At 43.6% G+C, this 22,386-nt stretch overlaps 1 protein-coding gene and 1 long non-coding RNA gene across 4 annotated transcripts in view; one reads left to right on the top strand and one right to left on the bottom strand.

Annotated features, from left to right (window-relative positions):
* Positions 1-22,386, bottom strand: part of limk1a (LIM domain kinase 1a) — a 34,342-nt gene that overhangs the window by 9,556 nt on the left and 2,400 nt on the right. The window contains exons 1-4 of one of the 3 annotated variants that reach the window (XM_076146159.1): positions 19,456-19,591; positions 11,956-12,094; positions 1,954-2,063; positions 374-589 (exon numbers count right to left, since the gene is read on the bottom strand). In XM_076146159.1, the coding sequence (XP_076002274.1) occupies positions 374-589; positions 1,954-2,063; positions 11,956-12,094; positions 19,456-19,496 (506 nt within the window). In that variant the 5' untranslated portion in view covers positions 19,497-19,591. Of the gene's footprint in view, positions 1-373; positions 590-1,953; positions 2,064-7,354; positions 7,646-11,955; positions 12,095-19,455; positions 19,592-22,386 lie in introns of those variants that run through there. The other 2 variants (XM_076146158.1, XM_076146160.1) reach the window with 2 other exon arrangements.
* On the top strand, positions 19,717-22,023 carry LOC142995190 (uncharacterized). The gene is made up of 3 exons (XR_012961511.1): positions 19,717-19,869; positions 20,300-20,333; positions 21,754-22,023. It is a non-coding gene; the product is annotated as an uncharacterized LOC142995190 (long non-coding RNA).

The following is a 22,386-nucleotide window of genomic DNA, read 5'->3' on the forward strand; positions in this document are numbered from 1 at the left end:
TTTTGTCTCATCCATCACACTGTCCTCTATTCTTCATCCTCCTCCTTCATCTTTTGTCCTTCATCATTATTCTTCTCTCGTAATGTTAAAGCTCTTTAATTTTTTCTCCCATTCACTCTCAATCATTTGCGTCCCTCTCATTATCCTTTAAAATCATGTATGACAGTGTCTCCTAGCAACCATCACCGTCTGTTTTCCTCAGATGACCCGATCCAAAATTTCCAGGAGCTAAAAATAGTATTTAATGTTTTTCCCTCTCAGATTCAAAGATTAGAATTGAGTGCACATTCAAGTGCGTAAAAGTGGAAACAAACTTTATGCCTTATCTAGTACACACACACACACACACAGACACACATAGAGATAGACTCACTGGGAGACCCGGACTGTAGGTCCATTTTCAGGACTGTAGCCATTGGTGGGGCTGACTGGCTTGTCGACAGCCACGGAGAAGCCCCGCCCCCTGCGCTCCTTGCTGGCCTCAGCGGACGCCGGTATGGACACCAGCGTGACCGTGTGAGGGATGCGTGAACACGGGGAGTCCGGCAACGACACCGGGCTCACGATGGTCTGGTAGTAACAATGGCCACTGGAGAGAGAGAGAGAGAAAGAGAGAGAGAGAGAGAGAATGAGGGAAGTTATAAGAAAGAGGTAGTCACATACAGAAATAGGAAATCCGCGTGAGGCTTCGCCGTGTAATCATGAAGTTCCACATTACGACAGTTTCCTGAGCGCCTCGTGCTGCTTCAGTCCCTCTGCTTTGGGAAAACACCCGGGGGCCGTTGAGCGAGAGAGACTGAGAAATGAAATGACCGAGCTGGGTTCCATTTTCACTTTGTGACTGTTACACAAATCAGGTACTTTTGTTGTTGTTGTTGTTCATGCATGTGGGAAATTTGAGCATTTCCAGATTGGTGGTTTGAGTTTCCACCACAATTCTGCTGTTTATCAAATATTCATCACTGTTGCTTTCTCAATGTTTTCTCTAATGGGTCTGTGAAAAGTAAACATGTTTTAAAAAACGCTTTAAATCAGCTTGTAGCAGGGCTCACTGATGTAAGAGCTCTGTTTCACCTCCGTCAGACAAACACTGACTCATACTGACTCATGCTGCCTTCAGGCGCTCATCGGAAGGTGGTAGAAACCAGCTGGTAAAGTGGTACATGGCAGTTCATCATTATACTGCTTTGAAAAGAAATACATAAATTTGTTTCAGGTATCAAACGTACCAGGTTGGGTTTTTTTTTCAGGTTTATTTACATTTTAAAAGCGGGGACGCCATTTTCCTCCAAGACCCGAAAGGTTGTGTAGGAGTGTAAGATTTGTAAAAATGACTCAGGTGACGTTCACAGTTGCAAATTTGGCATTGACCAGTTTCTCATGTTGCCCGAACGCAGCATTCGTGTCAGAGTGATCCAGCCTGGTTATGTTTACATCATTAACATGGCTTATTAACTGTGACTGATGATCTCACAGGCATCGTCCACCTCCACTCAGCCAGAGGACAAACTGTGCTGCGCCTGTGTATTTCTATTCCACTTAGAGGAGCTTGTTTCACGTCAGGCCTGAGGCTTATCACAGCCACACTCACACACACGTCAGGAACAAGCTGACAACACCACACACACATAACAAGGCCTGTGAGCCACTAATGCCCTTCATGGTTTGAGGCTTGGAAAGGACGTTAACATTGAGACCATTAACTGCTGTTTGAGAGGTGATGGTGAATGACTTTCTCTGTATAAAACTTTGAGTCATATGTGAAATGACAACATCTGACTCAAACTGTTGATGTGCATGACAGAGCGATGAGAGAATCTGGCGCTGACTGGTTATGCATCACAGTGCCAGACCTCATAGATAGGTTATTAGTTTTAGTTAAGGAGGGAGTGGCATCGGTAAGGGAAGGGAACACACACACAAGGAAGAAAGGAGAAGATGTTTGAGACTCACCAGTACAGCTTGGATCTCTCCACCAGAGCGTACGTGTCTCCGTCCCCGATGAACGACCTGCAGTTCAGGCAGGTGAAGCATTCTGGGTGATACTTCTGTTCCCCGGCGACCTGCGCAAAGACAAAACACAGAATCGTCGGTTTTCGTTAGTACAAAATGTCATTGGGCAATAACAGACATGATGCCGAGATGATAAGGCAGTTTAATAAGTCTGCTCTGAGGCAAGGGCGCTAATGATCAGTTACAGCTGCGAGATTGAATTTGCTGCGGCCAGATGCCCAACAGAGCTTCATGTTGGTCAGAACTGAGTCATTACAGGAAAGCAGAACACACAGTGATGAGATTAATCACACGGGCGAGTCGTCTGGAATCGAATGCACCAGGAGGCAATTCAGGTCTTGTAATAATCACCGACAAAAACAAGAATAATGAGCTACAGGGGTGGAATAAAATGCTCCAAAACTACAACATTGTAAATATTGTTTGCAAATGGGAGTGTGTTTGTGCACATATGAAAGAGTATTTGATAGTATTTTGCATTTTACTGCTACTTCAATGTTTCTCCTTTACATCTGTCCTCCCCTGCTGTGACGCTGATCGCTGAAGATCAATAGATTGGCTTCCACATCCAGAAATCAATACATGACCCTTATTAGCTCCTTCAGGTAACTTTAGGTCTAATAATGCAAATGCCCCCCCCTACACACACACACTCAACCGCTTAGTGAATAAAGTCGAGCTGCCGGCCTGCTGTTAAGGACAGGAGGTTGAAGACTTATCGAGTCTGCCGGCATCTTTGCGGTCCCGAGACGCCGCGCCTGCAGTTTCATTTTCTGCTTTGAGTGGCAGAATAATCTGGAAGGTGCTGCCCACCCGACTCCAACGCCCCCCCCCTTTCCACACAAACACACACACAAACACACACACACACACACACACACACACACACACCCGACTCCCCCCCCCCCACCCATGAGAGCAGGTCTCAACTGCCGATATCTGCAATTCTAATTTAGCAAAACAAGACTGAATAATCAATTACATACAGAAGAAAACAAAGAAACGGCCACACAGTTTAACCCTTTGAGCTCCACCACCTTCACTACACTCTTCTTCTACTCAGCATCAAACACATTGTATCATATTTTTTAGAATCCAGGCTTTTTATCTCGTGCATTTTGAAACAATTCTGTAGTAATTTTATATAAGAATGCTTTACTGGCTCTATCAACAAAAAACAAAGACAGATTTCAATGCTTCTGTCGTCACTTTACAGGGAATCGGCGGCTCGACTCTGCTACAAAAGATGATTGCAGACATTTTCCTATACAACAACCTTTACTTTATAGGCGATGACTCAAGCTGAACAAGCACAAGTGTGGACTGAAACACGCCTTTATGCAGACACACACAGGAGCAGCTGCACCCATTAAAGCAAACACTAAAGAGACAAATGCAGCTTCTGTGATCAATATGACCGATAACACCAGAGCGACCAGAGAGAGCAAACAGAGCAGAGAAAAGCTCTGATCAAAGAATCAATAAATCAATGTTTTTAGCTGTATGTCTGCCCCGCCCTCCTGGGACGGCCTTGAGCCCACACACTCCTCCAGCGCACACAAACATCGACACACGCTGACAGACTTCAGGCTGCAAAACACGGAACAAGATTATTAACTAAAAGCTTTTGAGTAATTAATTCATTAGCTAATTCTGGATAATGCCTGGGTGAATCATAGTAAAAACTCCTTTCTTGTAAGGAAAATCATCTTCTCTCCTCCATGTTGCTGCTTTTGTGCAGAGAGTGAAAGATAAGAGATGGAGCTGCAGACTGAGATCTTCCTCTTGGCTCTAATCACAGAGGTAACGACCCTGTAATGGAAAAGGAGCGACGGAGCCTCAGGGCCTCAAACCTGTTATCTGTTTGTTGCCCTCCAAAGTGCCTTGTAAAACGAACGTGAACAACCAGACGGAGAAGTAAGTGGTGAAATTCATTCTAGGACTTGAAACCATCCTGAAGGCGAGGACGGAGAGAAAGAAAGCACCGAACCAGGAGAGGCAAAGCTTCACGGGGTCTCATCTGGGTCATGGCAACACCCGAGTATACACCCCACTAATCCAGAGGATGAACAGAGACCGAACTCTATGTGTGTGTGTGTGTGTGTGTGCGTGCGTATGTGTGTTACTCAGGTGTGACCTCAACAAACGGCAGGAAGAGAGAACAGCTGCGTGGAGATGAAGACATTGGGTGACTCTGCCCCCTAAGCCAACACTGTGGCTGCCATTTGCTGTCCTCACACACACACACACACACACACACACACACACACACACACACACACACGTAGACACACCCTCTCTTAAACCACATTTGACTGACAACAGCTGCTGTGCTCACATTTGGAACACGCTTCCACTTTAAAGTGTAAAAATAAACAGAATGATAATGGGGGAGAGAAAATAAAGGAGGAATAAACACTAAAATAAATAAGCCATCAAACAACACGAGAGAGAGAGAGACGACTTGTGTATCAACACACCACTGGCTCCCCTTTTTATCTTTTCAAATAAAACATCTTTATCTGGCTGTGTGTCTGTGTGTGTGTGTGTGTCCAAGCCTGTGTGAAATCCTGAGTGTATTGCATAGTGTGTGTAGCTCATCATGATGCTCTCAGGGCCCGTGTGTGTCGTCATGTGGTCCATTTGGAGTCATTCAGTTAGAAACAAACCAAATCGTGTGCACATGTTCCCCTGGGGCTGGATGACGTCAAGTTACAGGCATCTGGAAACAGGGAGAAGCTCTGTTGCTATGGGTTACAAAGGGCACAGGTCTAATCGCTACCTTGACCTCGGGCTGACAGTAATGTACAGACGTGTTTTTACTCTGACTTGACATGACCAAACTGACTTTTGTTTATTTTAGGGCCATTTAACAGTAAATCAACCAAATTATTTAAGTTATAAATGGAGTCTCTCTCACTTCAACTTACAGAAAATAGACTGACGATGCTTCTTACTTCTCAAAAGCCCCCTGGTACCTGGTTTCTACTTCACTCATAGTGCATCTTGGGTAATGTAGTTTAATAAACACTGTAAACGTTTAAAACTGATACAAGATGAAAGAGGTGCGGCTTGGCTCTGAAGCTTTATTTGTATGCGATGTTTTATGTGTGTGTGCGTTTTCATGTGTGTCATTTTATGGCCATGATGTCACCGCACTACAACAAAGCATCAGCGTAGGTGCCAGAGCTTCTGTCACAGGCCGCCGCTCTTTAAAGCTGAGATCAGAGACGCATCGCTCTCTGTCTGAGCTGATCGGCTGAGAAATATCAGGTTACAGACTGAATGAAATGTAAACATTTTACATCCGGAGCCGCAGAACAGACGGTGGTCAATACCAAGCAATCAGGCGCGTCAAAAGGCTAAATGGGTGCAGAAATAAATTCTCCACAGTTGAATAATTAATGATTTTAAAGAGGAAATTTCAATATATATTCAAATATATCTACTCTGCCGTTAAGCTTTACGCCTCCTTGTTTTTCCTGTGTCCTTTGTTTAAGTCACAACGTCCTAATTATTACTCAGACCCTTCATTTTAAATATGACAAACTCAGTGCTGTATAGCCAAAAAAGGGAAATTGACATATTGATGCTATCCAAACACTGGCACTACCCACTGATCCTGTTCTGGGCGCTGGCATCAGTCCCAGAGAGACAGGGGACAGAGCCAACACACACACAGCCAAACATCTGTGGTCACATGAAACGCCAAATAAACATTGTATAGCCACATTTAAATGAAAACTAGTAGACTTTTCATGGAGTAGTGGCGCTAAAATGAACCATAGCTGGAGAATGTGTGACATGTTCACACACAGGGGGAGATTCCACTTCATTCAGACTCACGTGTGGAGTGGTGTGACCTCACCTCAGCATTTAATAAACCAAATGAAATCTCCCCGAGAAACAAAAGTCACATGGAGCCAAAGATCTGGAGGAGGAAATGATCTCATCCAGGGGTTTTAGAGCAATGCGATCAGCAACACATGCATTCGTTATGTGATACTCCCCAAAGAGAGACACGTCAGGTCAGGTTGCAAAATGTGTTGAAGGGAATTCCTGAGACACAGACGGGCGAAAACGCATAATTCTAATTTGGGAAGTAAAGATAAAAGCTTTTAAAGTGAACACAAGGAGATCTGCAGGGTTGTGACACAAAAATAAAGTAAAAATGAAATGAAATGAAATTGAAAAAATGAAAATAAAAAAATATATAAAAATAAAAAATATATAAAAATTAGTACAAAAATAAAAATATGATTTGTCCTTTTATTGCTAATACATAAATAAGTGTAGAAGCTCTGAATCCTATAGAATGAAGTCAAACACAGCCAGACGGAGAAAGGAGACTGAGGGCCACATTGATGTCGCGTGCTGAATGGAAACCCCCCATCCTGCCACACACACACAGTACAGTAAGCACAGTCTTCACAGTCACACTGTATACAGCACACAGGCTTTAGCTTTAATTATGCTGCTCACATACATCCGCTGTAAGATGAGGAAACTATTCCCAGTGTGGACTCAGTTAAGGAGGGAAATATGCAGGTAGGAAAGGGTTAACTCATTAATGAAGGAGAGAAAATCAATCAACAATTTCAATAGACCATTTAACATTTTAGTCACCTAGTTTAATTAAAAAACCAAACATATCCTAGAATTTGATGATTTGGTCTCTTTTATATCATTCTACATTGGCTTTTTTTAAATGTATTCCTGAGATGAATTATTATTTTAAGATTCAGGATGCTTAGGACAAACATTTGACACTATTATATGATACTTAATACACAAAACAACTCAGAAATGAATCAAAGAATAAACCATATATGAATGATAAGGACGATAATCAGCAGATGCAGCCTTAGAGATGAACGCTGTGCCATGTAGGCGTTACTTCACATGATAACTATATGACTAATGATGTAACCCCCATGACTGATAACTTATATAGTATATATACTAATATAGGCACACATGTACAGTAAATCCTGCTTTTATGTGGAGAATAATTTCTAAAAATAGCCCAAATGCTATGGCTCATCACTTTTTCATGCCATGAAAAGGCAAAAAAGAAAAAAATCTAGAGCACCCTGCCTTGCAGAAAGAGGGGGGCAGACTAAAAGGATAGACACACACACACACACACACACAGGCACAGTATGAGGGTCAAGCTTTCATTTCCACATTAAAAGGATAAAGATGGAAAGAGAGTGCGCAGCAGCAGAAGCCGGCACAACCTTGAGGCTGCCAGCTGCCAGGCCTCCTGCCTCCTCGCCGGCCGGCTACACGCAGACCCACACCAACCTCCCACAGCACTGATCCGCCCTCCTTCTCTTACCTTCTTTTCTCTTTTCCACAGCCTGAGACAGCAGAAGCTCCAGAAAAACAGATCTCCCACCATGTCAACGAGAGCCGGCCTCATGTGCGCTGGTCTAGATCTAGATCATTCTACTGAGCCAGGCGATTCCCCACTGTCACAACAAAACACTGACAGCAGCCAAGGCAGGGCGAGAGAGGGAGGGAGGGAGGGCGAGAGAGAGGCAGGAAGAGGGAGGGAAAAGAGAGAGAGGGAGGCAGAGAGAGGCAGACTGAGCCCTCGCAGCTGAGCTCATCTCTGAATCGATGTCACTCCTTCGCTCCCCCCTCCTTTCCTCTCTCACTTTTGCTATGACTTCATCGTTTCCTGTTTCGCTCCGCCCCCCTCTAACCCCCCGCCCGGTGTCTGTCAGTAAATTCCTCGCCCCTCCTCCGCCTACTCCTCCTCCTCCTCATGTTATCTCCTATTCTCTCTGGCTGCACTCAAAAGCTAAAACCACATTCTGAAACCAGTCTGAAGTAGCAGGATGAAAAATAAAACAATACTTTAATTGACCACCAAATCTTTTGCCTTAGCCAAATAATGGCTTTCGCTTTGCAAACCAATACCAGGTTAATTTTAGCCTGCTGATTATCACAGGAGTGGAACAACAGCGTCATCAGCGTACCTTTCCACGGTGGAAAGAAAAAACTGTCATAAATTTGGTCTTGTGAAGGTTTATCAGCAGAAAGCTTTTCCTTACATCTAGTTCACCGGTGTCCCATTCACATTTAAATAAACTGACTTATCAACTGAGTTAGTCTTACTATTAGATTTACTGCTCACTATCACATAGGAGCCAACATTTCACTGACATTTCTTACTAATGATATTTTGTATCAGACTGAATAAGGATTTAATTTGTGTGAGTTTGTTATATTAATAACTAACTCGACATGAAAATGAGCCAATCCTACAGCAACACTCCTTTCACTTCATGGAGGGTGGCACAACACTGTTCGCCTTAATGACATGTTAAATCTGGCAGGAAGATCTCAGAATTATATCTTCTGTATTTCAAAAGAAAAATGCCAAAGTCTGTACAGTCCTACGCATATAGATAGTGATTATTAATATGACAGCGCTGTTGCTAAGCACCATGGAAACAAACAGTAACGCAACGTCTTAACAACATGCAACCACTTATTACATATTTGCTGGTCCTGCCTAAGTGCAAAACATTCATCTCACATTCACGCAAACAACTGCAGGCAAGCGTCCACCCAAACACTGGCTCACAGCTGTGAGAGGCCGTGAAGCAACAGGGACTTTCCACTGGTCAGCGCCATCCTGAAACTGAAACTGTGAAGATTACCCCATATTCAACATGTAAATTCTAATTGTTTAATGACAGTAGGAATGAAATTAAGGTGTCATTTATTCCTGGATCAAGGAATAGACCAGATCTCTGGTACCGCCGGTCTCTGTTGCTATGGAACAGAAGGTCATATGTGTGCGCGGAGGCGACTGCTTTGTTGACAAACACCGGAGTTCATCATCACATGCTTCATATCTGACTTCTCACTGACAACCAAAACATGTGATTTGGGCTTTCAGCAGTGGCAAACAGCACCAAGACACAAAAAGTCCCAAACACTCATGTGTGTTCATGATGTCATGGGAATCCATTAAATCTCACCTCAAACTAATTCAATACTTCTTCTAATCTGTATAGAAAAGTCCCCAACATGTAACACTGAGTCACATCTGTTTCCCCTCATGAACTTTCTTTCACCCACACATCCACACTTTCAGTCATTGATTTCAAACATTTGAGCAAAAAACATTGTTATGCCAAATAATTCCTGCAATAAATAAATGATTAAAGTCATCGATCCTTATTGTCCCATCCAGCTCTGCCACCTCAGAGGACGGTGAAAAACAGTGACGGCTTAAGATTCTTTCAACAGCGACCAATCAGCAGATAGAGGTCGATAGAGATGTCTGGCTCCAACCCCAATGGCGGCTATCAGTCTTAAGCTGTCTGAATTTGGCTCTGAAATGAGCTCCAAACTCCTGGAACGATGCAGATTCATCAGTCGGGGGGACGGAGAGATGGAGGGATTAAAGGAGAGAGAACTCAATCACATTGGTTTACATAGGTCAGCAGGTACATCAGTCAGTGGGGCTAGTAAACACATACACACACACACACACACACACACACACACACACACACACACACACACACACACACACACACACACACACACACACACACACACAATCCATTCCCCTTTAATAAAAAATAATACTGATAAACCAGATTTAACCAGAACAACAGCCCCACCCACTGGCAGCTGTAGCAGCTGAGTATTTTGTAATTAGTAACTAGAACTCAGAGATGCTACATCTGGTTCAAATGTTATTGACAAGATTTCCCTGCTGTTGTTACAGCGCCACCATCAGGTCGATCAGTGTGCTTACGGGAGACAAATTTGTTGATGAGATACAGCAACAGGATAAGCCACGCCTACTCGCCTAATTTGGTAAAGGTACAAGAATTATCAAAACAGAAAGATATAACCACACATTCTAGAAGTCAAATTTAGTGGCCATTGATGTAAAATGGTGGAAGGAGATATGAAAAGGGCGTGGCCTATATGGATGGACGCAGATAGACCCAAGGAATCCAGGGAAAAAAGATTTTGATTTCCATTCTATTACGTAAGGTTCAAAGGTTATAACTTTAAAGGGTTAAACAAAAAAGCAAACTGCCTCAGATCCTGTGGTGAACATGACAGGGAGAGAGGGAAAACATTAAAATTCAAAGGCTGAAGACAGAAAACCATCAAAGGATTCCTTCCCCTCAATTTCCTTCCTCAGTTATCGGGTTTGTCTTTTTCTCTGCTTGACCTCGAGAATTTGACATTTCTGTCTTCAGACCGCCTCAAAGCTGCATCACTGAGCTTGGGGTGCTCTCAGTTCTCCCAGGTGCAGCAGCGTCGCTTATCTGTAAAAAACAGGAGTGTGTTTTCATGCTGAACTGCTCATAAGTCACGCTGACTCTGCGGGATTCGACCTCACTCCTCCTGTCTGGACCCTGTTCAATATGCCTGCCTGCACAATCACACAGTCAGTCTGACCATCAGGGCACTACAGCGTGATTGGCTGACCCGTCTTATATGTACTTAAGTGTAACTGCAGGGACGGTCAATCAGTGCCTGCACACTAAGGAGAGCAATAAAAACCAAGGGAGAGGAGGACAGAGGGTGTAGTGATCTCTCCTCCTCCATCTCCTTAGTCTCCTGCTCTTCATTACTGAAAGTGCATTGCAAAGGGCAAACTCTGCAGAGGCCATGGAATGATGGAATGCACACACACACACACACACACACACACACACACACACACACACACACACACAGGCACACACTGAGAGAATCAGCATGAAACATAAATGATAGTCACAACAATTTCCTTGTAAGTGACATGTAGGAGCAGAGACTTGATGCACAGCAGCATCAGCGTTCAAACCGGATTCTGATCTCTTGAATCATTTCATTCTGATTCACTTCAAGTCTTTAAAGCATAAACGCCTAAATGGTGGCAAAAAACAATTTAGAGGCAAATAGCATGATGAGCATTTATGCACACAGGAGCTGTGGTCGCTCACTGCTCTGCTAAGGAATCACGTATGGTTTCCAACATGTCTGTGTTGCTGCACTGGAGGCAGAAGCAGAGGAAGGTTGTGGAGAATTTCCAGAAACTGTGTGGCTGCAGCATGAAATAAATGTTATTGAGGTCAAGCTGGACTAAGCTACAGCAACGCCTCCTTCTAAAGGACAAACTCCCCATTTCTGCTCTCTGTGATGATGCATTTCCCTGATATATGAGCTGCATGCAAAGCAGACAGGCTGTAGTTTCCAGTACAGCCTTGCATATTTCCACATACACACACTTGACATAGCTCTCATATCACCTGCAGCCCCGGCTGATAATTCTAATAATAATTTTACCTCACTGAGCTCTGACCACAAGCTCTCTCCTGTGGTTAGTGGAGATGAGTGAGCACATTACACAGCCTGCTGCTGTTTCATCAGTCAGCCTGTCACTGTACAGCATCAAGCTTTCTGCACTTACTGCTCCATTTAATTCTAAACTTTGAGACTTTTCTGCAGTTTTAAATGTGTTACAGCAAATTCACACAAGATCCTGAATCTTTTAAATCATCAGTGACTTCACACATCATGTTACTTTATCATGCCATCAAATTAAGGTTTGTTTGGGAGCGTCATCACAATGAATCCACAGATAGACTCAGGCCTCCACTGGCTCTGCTCTCCTTCCCTTTCCATAATGCAGCAGAGTCTTTTGTTTATCTGCTTTCCGGCGCTGTGGTCACATCTAATCTGCATCGACTGACTCTGTGTCACAACAACAGCTTCCACCTTTCACTGCTGCCCTGTAAGACAATCTGACCAAAGGCACCGGGGTCAGTTACAGGTCTGGAACAGAGCCACTGGACCTGCGGCGAGCCCTCAAACACAGAGGCCGAGGCTGTAACTCGGTAACTCGTCTGTCTACAAACAAAGACGCAGAGAGGCGAGGAGAGATGAGAGGCAGCATGTAGATCTGCTTACCATGATGAGTCCGGTGGTAATTGGGTCGTTGCATCCGTGGCACAGCTCCCCAAATTTGGCCCAGTAGTCCTTCTTGCAGAAGAGTCGTCCATCTTTTTCATAATACCAGTGGGAGAGTGAGGCGCTACATTCGCAACACCTGACAGGGGACAGGAGACGGAGAGAAACATGACATTTGTTAACATTGATGACTTTGATCAAATTCAGCATGTCATCAAATCAGTGTCAGACATGTTTGTTTGAGTCAAAGCTACAAAATATAATGAGCAAGTACCTGCCACATCGCTGCTGAATCAGCAGTTTAGGCCTCTAGGAGCCTTCAAAGTGCCAATGAGATGAAGTTGTTATTGCGTTGACAGTAATCATACTTTAAACCCGGTAATGACACACCTCACTGCCCATAATTACAGTTTACCAAGTGATAATGTGCTCCTATGAGGATCTCACACACACACACACACACACACACACACATACATACATACATACACACACACACCACAGTCATTTAGATGTGAGCAGGCAAATTAAAATGACATCAAAATACAAGACTTCAACGCTGCCATAACATAAACACATGCAATGACTCCGTGACCTCTGTGACCCGGAAGCATAAAACGTCTCCTCATGTCCTCCACCTTCTCTAAACTCTAGGAAATGAGTGGAGGAGCTCAGATGTCTCCTCAAAATGTAGGAGACATGCAAACGTCCTTTTTTATTTATCCTTATTTTCTACTTTAATTCCTCCTTCTTGTCTATTTCACAGTAAGAACAAGCCTCTACTAAAATATCATATACAGCACATACAAGCTGAAAATAGTCCAAATTAATGAAGTACTTTCAGTCATTTAAGCATCATAAACTCGTTCATCTGCTTCAGCAAACTGATGATCTGCTGCTTTTCTGTTTCCTGTTCTGCCGGAGTCACACCTTTCCATGACCTTCCCAAGGTCTCACACCTACTGTACGCTGGTGGAAACACACAAAACTTCACACCCACACACATGTATATACATAGCAGCACTACACACAGGGACACACCCACACACTTCTTTGTTAGCGTGCGGGGGCTGACTGCAGAGAGCTGCTCAGCGTTTGGTGCCGTAGCTGCTTCAGTATGCAGGACGTTCAGCCTGAGACGATGAGAGGTGAAGACGTGCAAGTGGGTCAAAGCTGTCACATCGCAGAGCCAGCAGTCAATGAGACGTCTTATCTTTCTGCTGCTCAATAGAGCGGCTTTCACAAGACGCAGACGTCCTACAAACCCCAGCTGGGTCAAAGTCAAACCTGGGGACACACACACTCACATCTCCTCACACGAAAGCATTCAGCTTCCTCTCCTGGCAGAGCCGCAGTGGCAGCAGAATATTAAAGATATGAGTGAATACATTAGTGAGTCCCCGGTGCAGATGCCTCAGGACTTTTCAAAGCCTCCCGGGGTGCATTCCAACACTCTTTTCTACCTTTCCATCTTTTCTGGGTCCAACTGCAGAGGTAAAGGAAAGTGGAACAGATCGATGCCGTCTGTTGTGGCAATCGAACAAGAGGTGAATTTAGAGGGGTTCTTGGTCCTTTTATCATTCAAATCGCCACTGAAGACGCATCCAAGAATTATAGAAACCAGATGACGAATCTGACAAAATGAAATCCAGGGAATAATTGGAGTAATTGCTGTTATGTGTCTGTTATTGTACTTTTGGATTTCATAGTCTGACGTTTCCTTTGCTCTGATCACTGTTTGGCCCCTGCTGTCGGCTGACGATGCAATACCTCCTGCTGCCGCTAGGAAATGTCGCCAAGGAAGAGGAACGATCAAATAAGAGCAACAGAGTTAATCAAAAGTGTAGTTTTAACATTACCAACATGCAACCCTGTCTAGTTCTAAATCAATCAATGGATCAATACTGTGGCTGTGACACACATGCCGATCATGTTCAGGCCACAGACCAAACCACAGCAGAGTTTGTTTGGATCTGGAGCAAGACCACGTCCTCAAAAAGGTTTTGCTGTGGTTGCTTTGGTCCACACCTGATGGAAAACAAATGTCTGACTGAAACAGACCAAACCAAGATGTGATGGCCTTAGGGAGAAGAGGAATGCAAACAAAACCAAAAAGAGGCGGTTAGACATAAATCAGCGTAAGTAAGGGAAAGACAGCAGGACAGATTTTGGACACGGTGAAGTCCAGCTGGATTCCACCCCGAGGGGCAGAGAGCAACCGACAACCGTGATAAAGGAGAACGAGATGGAGTAGAGTTCGTAAATCTAAAACCCTGTCGCCCCGCCACCCCCTCACTCTACTCCCTGATGGAATTGGCCAAATGTTGCTGAGTGGGTAATAAATTCCTTTCTGGGCCAAAAAACGGGAGTGGAGTTCCCGGCCTCTCACCTTCCTCTGGCTGTCACGCCCGCTCCCGTCAACTATGAAGATTCATTTCCATCCTCCAGAGGGAAATATGCATGTTTGATACATTCCATTGTGTGAAAGGTAACAACTTGAATCCAGCCAGTGCGTGTGAGTGCAAGAACTTTGCCAGATGATTTCTTCTCCATGTGCTCCTTCCTTTTTATGAGGATCTTATTATTCACCTTTATTATTCCCACTGAGATGATCTCATTAGATTGCCCGGTGATGTAATGTGTTTTGAACGACGTTACTTTCCTATTCATCACTCACATGACCCGGGTCCATATTTAAACCCGATTAATTTGTCCCACTTGGAAGGAACGAGCCGATGATGAATGGAAACACGGTCTGAGTGAATGAATGCAATCACATTTCCCCAGGGGAAAATTCCACAGCAGGGGAAAATGCATTGGATCAGGCACCAACATTTACAAATCAGAGAAACATGTCTACAGTCTCACACACACACACACACACACGCACACACACACAGCTGCTAACACATAATAGTCACAATCACAGTTTCAAGACAAAAACTCATGATCAACTGAATACTTGTAATATGATGTCATTTCATCATCTCTCTTTATTGTAATCTTGCGTTCCTCAAATGCCTGTAAACTTTAACTGAATATTGAATCACATTGCATTAAATCGGCACTAAATCTAACTTTATGGAGACATTCATTGTTTGAACTCAAGAAGATGCATCTTTTGAGTTGCATCTCATTACAGGTAAACAATAAGATGTGTTTAACTGAAGTGAAGACCAGATATCTCCAAAATGCTCCCACTCACAAATAAAAACTATAATACATCAGTGAAATAGTCAGACGTTATGTGCGTATCGCTTTAAGGTGGCAGACGTGTAAACAGAAATTATTTATAGGGGGCGAATGTTTCCGTTAGTTCAGTGCTCTGTTTGTGGTTTTACACGATGACATTTAGGCTAAAAACTAAGAGCCCGAAATAAACATCTGGCACACAACAGCTTGGCTATGACTGATTGGTTCACACATACACACACACAGTCTGAGTACAGCAGTGCTGGCGGTGTAGGCGCAGGTCAGTAAATGACGCGCAGGCTGACACGGCTGGAGGAAGCAGAAGTGCTGTAAAGGAAGTGTGTGTGTGTGTGTTCTGGCAGTAACAGCAGGATCATTACCTAAAAGGTGCGAAGTTGATAAATGAGGGACTCCACCCCTTAAACCCACACACACTCATGCACATGTGTACCTTCCTATGAATTATTGAACACACACCTTCCATGCAGCTCGCATCTTTCTGCAACAACAGCAGAAACGTTTGCATTTGAGTTCTTCCGATCGATGAGATGACATGCTGGTGTCAATCGATTCTAATGACATCTGAATGCGAGCCACGAGTACGATTTGAAGGATTTCAGTATTTGCAGGTTTTTGCTTTAAATATTCAACCACTAAAATATACATTCAGAACCAAACGTAAAGTAAAACCTGTGTTGTACAAACTGACTTTCTAATAAATTTGTTACGTCAACAAATAACCGTCGTCACAAAAATACACTCCCTGAGCTACCAGTGTGTCACACATCAACTGAGGCTACGTTACACAATATTGATTACCTCTACATACTTCTAGGTCTGCTGCAGGTCAATGTACTTTGTCCACAAAAAGGACAAATACTCAAACTGTTAATTTTGTGCTACATAATTGACAAGAATTCAAATACTCAGTCAGTAATCTGAGCTGTATGACATCGTTGTGCATTGCTCGGCAGCTGATGATTGCCTTCTAAGCTGAAATCCTCACCAACAAAGAGAAAGCAAGGTCTCTCTCTCTCTCACACAAACACACACACGGCAGACTGTCTGGGGGAGACCCTCCTCTCTTTCTCTCTCCCCCTTCAGAGGAAAACATAACCAGAGGGGGATTCCAGGTCCAGACAGGCTGAACACAAGACTAAAGGAGGATTTCTCTCTCAGACAGACAATGTGTGTGTATGTATGTGTGTGTGTGTGTGTGTGTCAAACAATACAACCTATTACATTGAATTGGATCCACACACACACACCAAATCATGTTGAAAGCACACATTTGTCGTATTCCAAGGCTCTCTTTTTGTGCCCCTCTCCTCAACCAACCCCCTGTTTCTCTATGGCAATGGAGAATACCATGGCGATGATGTCACCCCTTCACCCCTTTCCCATTACCTCATCCTAACCCAGAGGTCCTCTCTTTCTATTGGGTGCTCTAACACCCCTCCAAGGAGGTCCCTCAGCCAATGGGGTTGCCAGTCCCCCCCCAAGCCTTGCAAGCTCAGCACTGGCATTAACCCTTCACATTCCAGCTCCCTGTTGTTCTTAAAAAATTTAAAAGGCAGTAGAGAGAATCTGTGAAACGGTGGAGATACTCATGTCTAGTCGCAGCTCTGGCATTGATGCTCGGCTGAATCAGACGTTGGGTTGCTCTGTTGTTGCTCTATTCCGCTCAGTCTTGAGCTGTTACAGAGCAGCAGCAAAGGCAGACTGGGGGTGAAAGAGCAGCAGTTCCCTTTGTGATTGTTGAAGCCCCCCCCTCATTTAGCCCATTCAGTCTGGGTCTTCTCACATGTTCCACTGTGGGAAAATAAGGAAGAGGGCTTCAGGACACACATGGACCAGGACAGACCAACATCAGATCATGAGCTTCCGTGATTCTAAAATAAAACACAAACAAGGACACTGGGGAACATGCTGGGAATCAATTAGTTCCGCTGGTGGGTGATGATAACATTCATGTCCCCGCTGCCCATACACTAATCTATGCTGATATACTAGGAACTATTGAAGTACTCAAATACTTCTTTGTGCATTGGCACTCAATTACATGGACCTATAAGTATGTAAAAGCAATAAATATCAATAATGTTAATACATTTACTTACTTAGTTACTGTCACACATCCACATTGTGCACAGTATCAGTGCACAGAACACGGTGGGCTTGTATTTTTGAGACGTTGTTTATTTGAAAGTGTGCATATTCATTCACACAGTGTTACTGTTCATTTGTTTTATATTTGAGTTTATTCTGATTGTCAGGTTTGTGCCATACAAATGTTTGATTACACATGTATTTATTTTTCTAGCATGTAATCCCACACACAACACATGTAGTTCATCGTTGCCATAGGTATAAGGGCATCAATACTGACATGACTCTGCCTCTTGCTGGGCATGATGAAAACTGCAGCGATGACATCTTTTATTATAGGTTATAAAGGTGGAGAATAACTGAATACTTGTTAAAATGATTTCTCTGGACTATTTATTAATGTGTTAAAGTTTATCTAAAAGCAGCAAAACATTCCGGTTCATTCCGTTCTGTATGAAAGTGAGGGCGGCAGGTTTCACAAAATAAAGTCTAAATGTGTTCACCTTTCTTCTTTAATCACGTGCAGGGTTTAGTTCCATAGCTGCAGCATCGACTCTGATGTGCTTTAAAATCACCTTTTCTAAAGCCTGATGAAAGTTTTGCAGGGAGCAAAACGTCAGAGGTTACAGATTGGGGCCAGGCCTTTAATCAGAGTGAAGTCAAGTGTTCCTGTCCTCCGCTCACGTTATCAGCAGGTATGAACCCCGGAACATTAACTCCCAGGATGAGCAGGATGACTTTGTGCAGGCACAAAGTAAAGTGTCATAAAGTGTATAAAGGGAATATTAATCATCCTTCAGAATGAAAAAGCTTTACTCAGTAATCTGACAGCAGTGCAGTATTAAAAGCTCAAGGACTTTAAACATTGTCTGCTTGCTGGGGTTGCTTAGAAAACTCAAAATACAAATTACCAGCGGAGAGATGAGTTAAACCATTTCATAGAAACAAAGACAGAGATCAAGAGTGTGTAAATGAAGAACTGAATGTGAGGAAACCGGTTCGACACATTTCTGTCTATTTATTGAAAAGAAGAAGCTGCATTTGCATAATGAATGTTTGTACACAGTCAAGCTCTGGCTGTTAAACAACAATGGGAAAAGAGCGAGTCGAGCTGTTGTTCTCTTTATTTCGATAAAATTTATAACAGAACATGAAAAGAGACAAGAGTCAAGACGAGAGTGGCGATTTCATGGAAACTACATAGCGGAGGTTGCTCACACTCTGCCACCTGTGTGTGAGCAATATAGACATTATGTGAGTGTGGATGAAGAATCGGTTTCACAGCTCAACTGAGATTTCAGGAAACTCTGGTTTAATGTGGAATGTGGATGTAGCCTGAGGTAAACACGCCCAGGCAATCTGACTGATGTACCGCTTACAAATACACATAAACAGGAGTCTGTACCATATAAACTCCTTGCAAACATGTAGAAAAATTCCCTGGAAGAAGAAAAAATTAACTGCTTGGAGATTAGAGAAGGACAAGCAGATATCCTATTAATCCAACAAACAAAATGTTTCCTTCACTGAGAGCCTGGCAGTGCTGGATAACACACTTATCTCACACACACACACACACACACACACGGTCGAGTTATCAGGGGAGCTGCTGCTGACAGCTTACCACAGCCTGTTCCTTCCCTCTATATCCGTCATGAGACACAAAGACCTGCGCTGCTTCTCAGTTTGTGTAACCACAAACGTGTAGTGAGGACGAGGTGAGCAGATACGTGGAGATTCAACACATGAGCTCGTCATCACTACACACACGAGGAGGATATTTTGGATTGAGCATTGTGTCTCAAGTGTGACTTGAGCAAAACGCAAAACAGGTAACAGCAGACTGAGATGCAAGTGAGAGCAAATTAAAGAGAAATGAGACATTGGTGTGAGTCGCAGTGTGACACTGTCTACATCCCTGTGAGAGACCCTTGTCCCATTAAGACAACATGAGAGGAAGTGAAACCGCAGCTGATCCACCTGACAGAGCAACCACACAACACAGAGCGCCGGTGGTTTGTAGAGGCTTGTTCCATTTCTCTGTTATGTTGTTCACAAGCACACAAGCACAACAAAGTATTTAGATGTTTAGACCAAAAGTGTCTATTTGTACATTTAAATGGCATTTCTTTGACAGGGATGAGGCCAAACTAAAGTGTTATCTCCCCCCTGATCCAAACATGAATACTGCTGACTTACATTTTGCCCCTCAGGCGATTGATTCCTCGCTGGTCACCCATGGCAGCGACGCTCTTATTGTGACAGTCAGGAAGTAGACTGACGAAGCGCAGGCGTCCCTGCTGTCATAAACATCAGTCTCTCTCTCTCCTGCCTCTTTATCTAACACTTCCTGTCCTCTGTCCGTCCTGTGGGAGTGGACGCGACCCTGTGACATCACACGCTTTGCACGTCCCTCCTCTCGACGCCATGGAAACCCAGAGCTCCCAGCCCGTGTAATGAACTCTCTTCATTTCCTCTTATTATAAACCCTCCTGCTTCCTCTCAGCTAATGCAATGGGCCAAATTCCACATGGGACACCCAGGGGATGACTGATGCGGTGGGGATGAGATGAAGCAGGTCCTCCAGTCATGTGACAGTTTCAAGTGAGACAAGTGAGATTGAGTTGTCATTTAAATGAAAGCACGTAGAGTACCAGGGTAATTACTTTGAGGAAGTTGGTGGCTCCAAAGTGTTTGTGTGTTCTCGAGCAGTGAAACCGCAAAGAAACAGTTTACGTTCCTACGTTTTAGCGTAGCGTTCAATACGCTTGAAATACTTGTCATAGTCTTTCTTGGTGGAGTGATGAGGTTGAAAAGTGTAAGTTTAGCAACCATCGCCTTCTGGCTTTCTAAGATGATCACCTCCCAGGTTCTAGCTCGACTTGCCAGGATCCCAACTACGGGATTTTCACAACCACAAGTGCTGATTTTACCTTTTGTTTACATCACTAATAACTTTATTAATCTTGTACCTTCCCTGACGCCTGAGCACCACAGATTGTTTCTCATCCATCCATCTCTCTCTCCAACCTTCATCCCTCAGGCAGTGTCTGTTACCGGGCAGAGTTCACGTGCAGGTACAGTAACTGCTGAGTCACTGCAGCTTCCAGGGACTCAAACAAACATAAATCTTGACATTCATCCAAAGTGTCTGTGTACCTCAGCGAGCAGCTTACAATCGGATTCATTTAAATGAATTTAGCTTTGTTCCTCTTCCTCTTTTCTCTGTATGTTGCTTTATATGAGTGTGACCTCAAACAACAGAGGACATTTTTCTCAGTAGCCTCCACGCTGCAGATGTGAGTCAGGGTGTGACGAGGACAAAGACACCTCAGCAGGAGAAACTCACAATGCTGCATCACAGAGCGCAAAAGAAATACGCATAACTCAGAACATCATCACAGCCGAGTGCATGTTTACGTGCCAACACATCACCATTATAAAATGCTGCACTGCTGCAGCACAGATCTGCAGCTCCAACGTTTTTGTTTGGATCAAAGCTCCGTTCTCTCCAATGCTGCTGTCAGGAGGCTCAGTGCCTGAAGTTCCACAGAAGCTGTGTCTGACTAGCAACAAATCCGGATTAAAGCCTTTTCATGACGATTCAGACACACTGAGGAATAGGATCTGGGTCAGGAAACGCCTCAGATGACATGTTTCATGCTCTAAAACATCTAAAAGACTTCTTGGAAAAATTAACAACTTTCTAGGGAGAATATAAGATTATTTCAGCAAAAAAAAATGTAAAATGAAAACAAAAGCAAAAAGACATACAGCTGCATAATCAAGATGTTTTTCACTCTCAGTAGATGTAAATGCAACGTATGGTGAGTTTACAGAAAGAGGCCTGAGTGCTCATCTGTAGTGCTGTGGGTGTAGGGTGTGTGTGTGTGTGTGTGTGGGGCGGGGGACATCTGTCAGTGTAAATAGTTATAAAGGGAACAGAACAGAACAGAACAGAGCTCCTGCACTGTGCTGCAGAGAGACTGCAGCACAGTTTTACAGCTCACATTTAGATACACACGTGAGTAATAAAGAGCAAAGATCTGCAACACTTTCACACAATAATTCACAAACTCAGTCACAGTCTGATTACATTTCCCATGGCTGGATAATATAACAGCAAGGTCCCGTATGCAAAGTGTGTCAGCCTAAATGATACTTAAAGAGTAAACATTTACCTTCAGGCTAAAACCATGAATAAGATCTATAATAATCATGGTCATCATCATCATTCTGTTGTGTTTATAATTATGCAGCAATTTCTGAAGCGCACCCACTTTCAAATAATTCACCTTAATGAGACGTTGCTGTGTGGCGTGTTCTGCTGCTGTGTCACTGCAAACACACTCAGATAAATGAGTGATGATGATGACAGTGATGATGATGATGATGATAAATGGCTCAGCGTGTCTGCAGAAACAAACATTCTCTGGGTGTTTACAGCCTTCTTGACTTTAAACGTCTTATTTCATTCTATTTCTTGATTTTAACAAGGGGATCTTCCAAAGGTTGTCTAGGAATTGAAGATGTCCCTGAAGGACCCGTAATGCTTGTGCGCTCCTTCCTGTCCGGACAGAGGCTACAGCGGAAGTGTCCGATTACATTTTGGTGTGCTGAAAGGATCGATGCCCATTAGAGCGTCTCAACCATCTGCGAAACGTCTTTATTCACGGATTCACATTCATCACACCGGAGGCCTCTATCGATCTGAAGCTTCAATGACCACCTGAGCTCAACACATGGACACAACCAACAGGAACTCAACTGAATGAACTCAAGCCCACATCAAATTACGAATTCACATTCAAATATCTCAAACTTTTCAGGTCACACCATGATAATATTATGACTGAGGCTACAGAACACCCATATAGCATTTCGAATGATCAGCTGTGTTGTGTCTTCTTTTTCTAATGTTCTTCGATGTATAAAAGATCGTCTCCCTCGGGTTAAAACATCATAAATATAAAGTCTCTGTATGCACGAAGTCCAACTGCACACTTCTCAAGTTGATGTGTGTTCATGCTGCAGTGTGACGAATCAGACTAAGTCTAATCTCAACTCAGCCAAGCCACTGAAATACAAACCAGCCCATTCTTCTCCTCACACAAAGCCTGTGGAAAGTTA

The sequence above is a fragment of the Genypterus blacodes genome, unplaced genomic scaffold (genome assembly GCF_046128005.1).
Source record: "Genypterus blacodes isolate CSIRO-AG114 ecotype Tasmania unplaced genomic scaffold, CSIRO-AGI_Gbla_v1 ptg000032l_1, whole genome shotgun sequence".
NCBI lineage: Eukaryota > Metazoa > Chordata > Actinopteri > Ophidiiformes > Ophidiidae > Genypterus > Genypterus blacodes.